Raw genomic sequence first — 10,000 nt, forward strand, 5'->3', positions numbered from 1 at the left:
AGATTATCAGAAGCCAAAATAACCTCACCTCTCCACTGCATCACCAATGCAAAGAGGAAGAGGAGGGGACAGAACAGGAAATTATATTGACTTATGACGTCACATTAATTAAAGGGGAAAGGCACTCATTCACTTAGGCAGTCATCAGGTGTATGTAAATGAACAATTTTGTGTGAATTATACTTAATGCATATATTTAACAGTACACTTTCTGTACCTGTTACACACACACACTATAAATCAGTAAATACACAACCTTTTCCTCTTTTAGTTTAGGTTTTGAATGTTTATGTTTCACTCTTTTCTCAGTTTACTGTATAAAATTGACCTTTTTCTGGAGAGAAGAAAATGCAACCGAGACTTAAAAACAGTCATGTTTAATATCCAGAGGCATTCTGGGAGTCTCGGTTAACCCTCGCTAGTCAACGCATGCTAGCTCTACAACAGCGAGACCGAGTGAAACTGATGGAATGAAACAGCGAGAGTCTGACCCACACACACACACACACACACACACGACGATCTCATCAGTCCCTGAGGATGAATAACTGGTCTCGTGTCGAGCTTCGGCAGACTTGTGGAAACACACTCGCGGCTGAAGCCTCATTACTGAGAGTCCAGTGGCGGGACGTCAGCTGATTCTTCTGATGATGATGATGGTGGTGTGTTTACAGTCTTCATCTGCTCTTCAGGACGTCTCGTCAGCTTTACTGAAGCGTAGGACAGAGAGCCTCTCTCGCCCGGCCTGACGACTCAAACACACGTGTCCGTTCAGCCCAGATTTACCCAGCAGACGTACGATCTCCTCTGGAACACACAAACACCAGATCACCACACACACACACACACACACACACACACACACACACACACACGATCACATCACATCACACACACACGATCACATCACATCACACACACACACACACACACGGCAGCTCTTAAAGGTGCAGTGTGTGGTTTTAGCGGCATCTAGTGGTGAGGTTGTGAACCGAACAGAAGTTACGGTGGCCGACGGGACCACAATGCAAACTAGTTTTTTGGCCCGTTTCCACTGAGCGGTACGGTACGGTACAGTTCGGTACGGTACGCAATTATTTGCGTTTCCACTGTCAAAAGCTGTGAATGGTACCAAAAAGCCGAACCGTACCGTACCACTTTTTAGGTACCCTTCCATTGGGGTACCTAGCACAGTGGAACGGTACTAAAAGGTGGAGCTAGATCACTGCAGGACGTTGATTGGTTGACAGAGAATCGTCACTTGCGCGTGCTACAAGAGGAATGACAACATAAGAAGCGCCATTTTTTTATATAGTTTAATATAATACTACTATTACTGTATCACGAAATGTAATTTTAAGAGTTTTTCAGGCGAAAATGTAGTTGTTTAAAGCTCAAATCTGTGGTTTATTTATAAAGAGGATTATTTTTTTCCCCGGTTGTGAGATCCATGCGTTCAGCCGGCGCTCGGCGCTCATGTTTCCCGGCTGGATGAGCCTTTCCTCGGCTAGTTCGTCGCTGACTCCGACGGTAGTGGTTAAACATAAGATATAATTCGTTTTGTGTAGACCTAACGGGCGATCTTTGGTCTCGTGAATATATAATGAGTTCCCTGTCAATCGTTTTGGCTGAGGGCTAAGTTTAGTTTCATATTAACGTTATTTGTGTTTACTTGTAAAGACTAGAGCGCTGCATTTGGATATTTGACTGAATTGTTTGCTTTATTTCTTATTGTATAGCTTCTTGTACTTTACTTAAAGTTTTATATACGCTATTATTGATAAAACTGAAATTTTACAAAAAGAAATATGGTTTATTGTCATTTTTTATTACAAGATTATCACTGATGTTTATTGCAACATTTGTACAAATGCATATATTGCCTGGAATATGTTTATTTTATTTATTTTTTTAAACGAAAAGAGGTAACGTTAGGGTTGTGTTTTAAATTTCGTTTTGTTATAAATAGAATAACATATAACGTGCAGAATAATCAATATGCGTTGCGCATGAACCACATTTGTGTCCCTATATGTTTAATTTATTTAAATGAAAACGAAAAGAGGCAGAGTGGTGTTTTATAACATATTTCGTTTTATTGTTGCTTAAAATGTACATACCGAGTGACAGAGATAACCGGAGTAGCAGCGCGAGCTGAGTGACGCTTTTAAGAACGCGCTGTACCATTTGCATGTAGGAGTCGCACATGGCAAGTACAAACTTTACGTACTTGATATTGAGAAAAGCCTAATGTCGGCGCTTGTCTTCTTGTGACAAACATCATACATGTCGAGGAGCAAGAACTAGATCTGCTGTATGTCATCCATTGTAGTTTACTATGTTCTTCTTCGCGCGAAAATGACGTAGATCGAAACACCACGCCTATCAAGTAAGGGTACTGTTGGCAGTGGAAACGCTAGCCAGATCATGGTTAACAGACCCGAACCGTACCGTACTGTCCCGTACCGTACCGTACTGCTCAGTGGAAACGAGGCATTTAACTCTATTGTGTTATCTTTGATAAATGAGTGTATTTCACTATTTTTTGTCTAATAAATCAATTCAAAAGAGCAGGAAACCGAAGCAAGCGACCCTTATTAAAAGAAGAAAAATATATATTAGGGCTGTCAAAAGATTAATCGCATCCAAAATAAAAGTTTGTGTTTGCATAATATATGTGTGTGTACTGTGTATGATTATTTATATATATAAAAACACACACAATCATGTATATATTTAAGAAAAATTGGTTATATTTATATATAATATAAATAATATATAAATGCAATTTTTCTTAAATATATACATGAATATGTGTGTATTTATACATAATAATTCTACACAGTACACACACATATATTATATATTATGTATTTTGGATGCGATTAATCTTTTGACAGCCCTAATATATATATATATGAATGATTAATATATTAAATGGTTTAACATTATATTTGAAAATATACAGAATAATATATTGTGTTAAAGGTGCAATGTTTGATTTTTAGCAGCAGTCACATGGGTCATTTTTTTACGTTTTAATTTTTTAGGATAGGACAATATTTGGTCGAGACACAACTATTGAAAATCTGGAATCTGAGGAGCTAAAAAATGTAAACATTGAGAAAATCTCCTTTAAAGTTGTGCATTTATGTTCACGATTGTGCTGCATTCACTCACAAAAATACATGTTTTATATATTTACGGTAGGACATTTACTAAATATCTTCATGGAACATGATCTTAATATCCTAATGATTTTTGGCATAAAAGAAAAATGGATAATTTTGACCCGATGTATAGTTGCTATTGCCACAGATATACCCGTGCGGCTCCAGACTGGATTTGTGAGCTACCGATGTGAGTCTGACTCTGAACATCACACACACACACACACACCTGGATCATTATCTGGCACGGTCACCAGGTAGAACAGCCCATGGTCTGACAGCAACTGTGGAATCATGGGAAATAATCGGTCCATCACTTCTCTGCCGCGTCTCCCACCGGCCCACGACGCCTCGATCCCACGACCGCCCACCTGTGCAGCACACACACACACACACACACACACGCACACACGCACACACACACACACACACGCACACAGTTTATTTCTAGAAGAAAATAGCGTCACAGTCCTCATTAAAAAACTAAGCACAAGCGCTAAAAACAGCTCGTTTTGATATTGCGGGATCTGTGATGTCACATGGGCAAATTCATTTGCATATGCCCGCCTCCAGAGCAAGACATCTGCGAATAGTTTTACAGCATTGCACCATAGGCCCCGCCTACTGGTGTTCAGTCTCTGAAAGTCCCCCTGTGGTGTAAATCCAGCGTTTAATGTAGTTTATGTGTGTATGTGGTGTTATTAATCTGCTTTAACACACACCATGTGTAAGTTCATAAGTGGACAGCACTGCTGAGTATTTTCTGCTTAAAACTGCAGTGAACCAAAGACAGTCTCAAACACACGGTTTGACATCGCTGGTGTTTCTGATGTCACACACTACCTTGACCAATCAGATCAACGTGTGATCGTCAACCAGTGGATCTCAGAGTGAGTGGAGGCGGGGCTCATCTGCATATTCATAGAGCCAAGCATACTAAATGAGGCAAGGGTGTCGAGTTACATTCAAGATATTTTAAGGCATTAAGACATTTTTTCAAGGAAAAAACTTAAAATATGTAATTTTGGTGAGTTTTTAAGGAATAAAATGATTGACTACAGGGGGACTTTAATGTTTTAAAGTTTTCTTCATTTTTTTTCCATCAAAAACTAGTTGATTCATCATCTCTGAATAATCCTACAATTTCAAACAGGAGGAAAGCCCCAAACATCAAGTATGCTGGTCATTCATTCTCATTCAACAGGTTTATGAGTCTCAGGATCTGATCACATGACTTCACACACACACACACACACACACACACACACACACACTGGTTTACCTCTTCTGACGGTGTGACGACATACGGCGGATTGAAAACCAGCACGTCCACTTTTCCCAGCAACCTCGGCAAGAGACACTTGACCTGTGAGACACGACAGAACTCCTGAAACACCTCAACAAACATCATGAACACAAGAACTACACATCAGCATCTGTGATTGACAGCTGAGGAGGCGGGGCTTCAGTGTTCTGCTGTGGTTGATTGACAGCTGAGGAGGCGGGGCTTCAGTGTTCTGCTGTGGATGATTGACAGCTGAGGCGGCGGGGCTTCAGTGTTCTGCTGTGGATGATTGACAGCTGAGGAGACGGGGCTTCAGTGTTCTGCTGTGGATGATTGACAGCTGAGGAGGCGGGGCTTCAGTGTTCTGCTGTGGATGATTGACAGCTGAGGAGGCGGGGCTTCAGTGTTCTGCTGTGGATGATTGACAGCTGAGGAGGCGGGGCTTCAGTGTTCTGCTGTGGATGATTGACAGCTGAGGCGGCCGGGGCTTCAGTGTTCTGCTGTGGATGATTGACAGCTGAGGAGGCGGGGCTTCAGTGTTCTGCTGTGGATGATTGACAGCTGAGGAGACGGGGCTTCAGTGTTCTGCTGTGGATGATTGACAGCTGAGGAGGCGGGGCTTCAGTGTTCTGCTGTGGATGATTGACAGCTGAGGCGGCGGGGCTTCAGTGTTCTGCTGTGGATGATTGACAGCTGAGGAGGCGGGGCTTCAGTGTTCTGCTGTGGATGATTGACAGCTGAGGAGGCGGGGCTTCAGTGTTCTGCTGTGGATGATTGACAGCTGAGGCGGCGGGGCTTCAGTGTTCTGCTGTGGATGATTGACAGCTGAGACTGTTGATCCGGGTGGCCATATTAAGTGTTGAACACTGATTGGATTAATCCGTAGAAATTAAGGATTTTAAGATTGTAAAAGTAATATTAGGTGTATAAGTTTTATTTTAGTATCATTGATTATACAAATATAGTTTTTATTAGTTTTTTTATTATTCAGGTTTCATTTCTTTATTTGCTGTTTTTTAACTTTAGTAAAAGTTTAAGTATTTTTTGTGTCTTTGTAAATAAAAGAAAGAAAAAAGTAATGTCTATATAGTTTTATTCATTTTAGTTCTTCAATTTAAACTAAAAAATAAAAGAAATAAAAGAAGAAAAACTGTATTACATTTTTTCAAATATTTTATTTTATTTCAGTTAACGTTTATTTTGTTTCAAGTAATGATTTTTTAAAATATGAAATAAAATAAAATACAAAAATTAGAAAAAAAAGTGTATTATTTGAAATAAATGTTTAAGTTTAAAGGTGCATAGCGCAAGATTCTGAGTTTTTGCAGAACTATGCCACCTCTGGCGGCAAGCGAAACTGCAGCCAGAGATGTGCACGCTCATGGACCACACGCACGCACACACACACACACACACACACACACACACACACACACACACACACACACACACACACACACACACACACACACACACACACACACACACACACACACACACACACACACACACACACACACACACACACACACACACACACACACACACACACACACACACACAGACACTCGACCTGTGACGTCCCGCCACACACACACACACACACACACACACACACACACACACACACACACACACACACACACACAAACGAGCTGTTCATAACCAAAGGAGCATCAGCCGCAAATCTTGTTTACAATCATAATGTCTTCAGAGGTAATAAAGTTATAAATCTGCAAGTCATTTTAAATATGTGAAAGGAAAGGCAATAGAGTAAATTACACACTTATGTGTGAGGGGAAAACGGGGGTAGTAGAAAACTTAGTTTTTTATTTCCATCTATCTCCATGTTGAACTGTGTTATGTGTTTACTGTATCCACTTATGATTGTATTATTATGGAAACACGTTCATGAACAATATAAGATGTTACTTTGTAAAAAGCTATAAGCTACACAGTCGGTCAAAAAAGTACACTCAATTGTCTCAAGGTGATAAACAATTAAATGGCATAAAAGCCAAACAGGCCGAAGATGTGCGGGGGTTTATCCTGTTTTATCCTCTTACACTCCATCTTCTACGGAGAATGCCGGCGAACACACAAACCTGCCAGACATCGCTGTGAGCGCGCCGTGAACGCGCATGACGTCACGTCCAGTCTCAAACTCCGGCCCGAATCCCTCTGACTTACTTTACTTTACAGGATTATAGAGACAATCTCAGTGATCAGAGAAGGGCTCATTCAGCCCATCAGGCGATTGTTTAAGCGTGTATGGGTTAGAAAACGGGCATTTTTAACATGAAAAGTTGCTTAATGCACCTTTAAGTGCTAAAATAATTCAAACTAAAATTTTAATAAAAATATTGCACACAAGTTAAAGCCGCAGCTTCGGATGGAGCCGCTGATGATGATCTCACCAGGTCGGTGACGACGGGCTGCAGCCGGAGGGTGTTGAGCTGAGACGTCTGGAGTGTGTAGAGAGCAGCCGCCGGGTTCACATCAGTGCAGCTGCACACACACACACACACACACACACACACACACACACACACACACACACACACACACACACACACACACACACACACACACACACACACACACACACACACACAGCTTTATTCCTACTGCGCTTTATACAGTACAGATCGTGTCAGAGCAGGCAGAGCCGATCACACACACACACACACACACACACACACACACACACACACAGACAGACAGAAATTGACTGATTTCTGCGACCCGTACCGTGTGTTCTTCTTCACTCACAGATGCTTGCGACACACACACACACACACACACACACACACACACACACACACACACACACACACACACATTGACTGATTTCTGCGACCCGTACCGTGTGTTCTTCTTCACTCACAGATGCTTGCGACACACACACACACACACACACACACACACACACACACACACACACACACACACACACACACACACACACACACACAGCTGTGTTCTCCTTCACTCACAGATAGAGCGCGTCAGAGCCGATCACAGACGCCAGGAAGGCCGACACGACGCCGGATCCGCTGCCCACCTCCACACACACACACGCTCTGAAAACACACACACACGTCAGTGGATCAGAACGGCTCGAGGAGTGAAGAGTCACATGGCAAGCCAAAGTGTTCATAAACGGCTGATTGTACACTGACCCGTCAAAAGCGTGTGTTTATTACACATATATAAACCACACTCGATAAATCCATGTTCTTTTGGTTGGTTTTATTAATAATAATAATAATAATAATAAGAGTCCTAAACCCCATATAGTGGACAAAAACGTGACAGACTCTCGACATGCAATGTTTCTCCTGTCGAGACACTTCACACACGTTTGCATTAATGTTCGGTTTACCTTATTACGTGTTTATAATGTGCGTTTTTAATAGCAGATCACATGCGAGGACTAAAACACACGCTTGTGACGGGTCAGTGTGCAGTCAGAGCGTTTATGCATCAAATTACTACATTGTTTAAATTAACCGATTTTTAGCTAACTGTGATTTTGCATTTGTACATTTCTGACATTTCTGATTTTAGACAGTGCCCTAAAGCTGCTGTGACATGATGTGTATTGTGAAAAGCGTTATACAAATAAACGTGAATTGAACTTTGGAGTAAATGACCTGCTGGCCTTCAGCCGATCCGCGTCGCTCTCCAGCGCGTCCATCAGCAGGAAGGAGTCCTCGGCCGGCTCGTACACGTCTGCGGACGAGGAGCCGAACAGCGGCGTCGGGAACATCAGCGTCTGGATCAATGACACTTATTAACACTCATCCGTCCCTCGGGTCATTTTGACCCGGAAAAAAAGAAAAGAAGAATATTGAGTGTTCATCAGAGGTGTCCAAGACCCCAGCACTTTTGTTGCACTCGAACCACAAATACACACACACACACACACACACACACACACACACACACAAAAACATTGAATGGATAAGGAGTTTTGTGGATGAAATTTAAAAAAGTAACAAATCCAATGTGACTCCGTTAGGAATGAATGGAATGTGAGGAAAGCCCTGAACCGCAACGTAAAAAAAAAAAAAAATCTGTACATTTTTTTTTGCAGAGCGGTTCAGGGCTTCCGTAATTTTGACCCGAAACTAATTTTTTTTATTTTTACAAAAAAAATTAGTGTTCATCAGAGGGGTCCAGCACTAACAAATCCAATGTGACTCCATTAGGAATGAATTGAGTGTTCATCCATGACTGTTGTCACACTTGAACCACAAATACACAAAAAATTGAATGGATTCGAGGAGGTTTCTGGTTGAAATTTAAAAAAGTAACAAATCGGGTCAATGTGACTCCCTCAGGAATGAATGGAATGTGAGGAGTGCTTCAGTTCACACAGAAAAACCTAAAAATGCTCAAAATTTAAACTAAAAATGCTAAAACTTTACCAATAACTGATATTATAATGTGTACATGTGTGTCTGAACGCACACTGAGAAGAAACTGGCTTTAGGACCCAGAGGAACAGCTCATCTGCTCCATATAGAGATATAAGCACATAGACTCATCAAATATCATATATTATTATTATTATTTTCCACAAGAGGTCAAAGACACACAATGTCAGATATTTAGAGCTGAATTAAAAGGTTATGCATGAAATTATGAGTTATTTTGAATTTAAGTTGAAAGAATGTGAGGAATGTGCTCAAATCACTATTTATTTATTATTTATTGATCAAATCTAGTCATTTAAAAGGTAAATAAAAAAAAACAAAAAAAAACAAAAAAAATATCCCTAAAAAATTGCATTAAAAAACATCAAAATGAAATAAAATAAGCTTTCCGAAAAAAGAAAAGAAAAAAAGTAGTATATTTTTAGGGCTTCGGGTCATTTTGACCCGCGAGGGAAGGATGAACTGGCATGAGAGTGTAGAAGTAGCGCTGGTCTATTGTGTCGTATATCGAGTGAAGCGCTTCTGGAGCAAGAACACATGTGGGCGGGGCTTGATTGTGTCTGTGGGGAGTTGATTGGATGGTTGTGGTTTGCTATTGGCTGATCTCATGTGAGTGACAGGTTATAGCCCCGCCCACATCATCAGAGAATGCTGCAAGAGGAACTTATTCTGATTCAAGATTACCAGGAACATTAATTTAATAAGATAACGATATAAACTGCAATACTCCATAAAAAATATGAATTGTGAGTTCCGCGCAGGTTGTGTTGGGTTCACGTCCACAAGCGGGTCCGGTTCTGCTCATTGGGTGGCCACACGTTTCCACACAGATTTTACACGCCTCACGCTGCCAGACCGAACCGTCCTCGATCTGGCTTTAAGTGTTGTTTCACACGCATGCGGCTGGACTGTGTGTTTTATGGCTGTGTGTTCTGAGCGCTGGCAGGTCGCGGCGCTCGCTGGTGTGAGCTAACGGCCCCGAGCGGCGGAACGCAGGAGATTAAGAGAAGAGAAGTTTACAATGTCTTAATGAAGTCTATAAATCCTGCGGCATCCGTCCGAACGACACGTGAGCTTCAGTTGCTCTGCATCTCCACTCTAAT

At 41.4% G+C, this 10,000-nt stretch overlaps 1 protein-coding gene across 6 annotated transcripts in view; it reads right to left on the minus strand.

Moving 5' to 3' along the window:
* hemk2 (HemK methyltransferase 2, ETF1 glutamine and histone H4 lysine) overlaps positions 1 to 10,000 on the minus strand; it is a 12,366-nt gene continuing 2,366 nt past the window's right edge. For all 6 annotated transcript variants that reach the window (XM_079615395.1, XM_079615397.1, XM_079615398.1 and 3 more), the window contains 6 exons: positions 8,112 to 8,233; positions 7,452 to 7,538; positions 6,873 to 6,963; positions 4,453 to 4,536; positions 3,400 to 3,541; positions 1 to 807 (listed from right to left, as the gene is read on the minus strand). In XM_079615395.1, the coding sequence (XP_079471521.1) occupies positions 689 to 807; positions 3,400 to 3,541; positions 4,453 to 4,536; positions 6,873 to 6,963; positions 7,452 to 7,538; positions 8,112 to 8,233 (645 nt within the window). In that variant the 3' untranslated portion in view covers positions 1 to 688. The remainder of the gene's footprint in view (positions 808 to 3,399; positions 3,542 to 4,452; positions 4,537 to 6,872; positions 6,964 to 7,451; positions 7,539 to 8,111; positions 8,234 to 10,000) is intronic.

Source organism: Phoxinus phoxinus (assembly GCF_949152265.1).
Source record: "Phoxinus phoxinus genome assembly, chromosome: 6".
NCBI classification, from domain to species: Eukaryota; Metazoa; Chordata; class Actinopteri; order Cypriniformes; family Leuciscidae; genus Phoxinus; species Phoxinus phoxinus.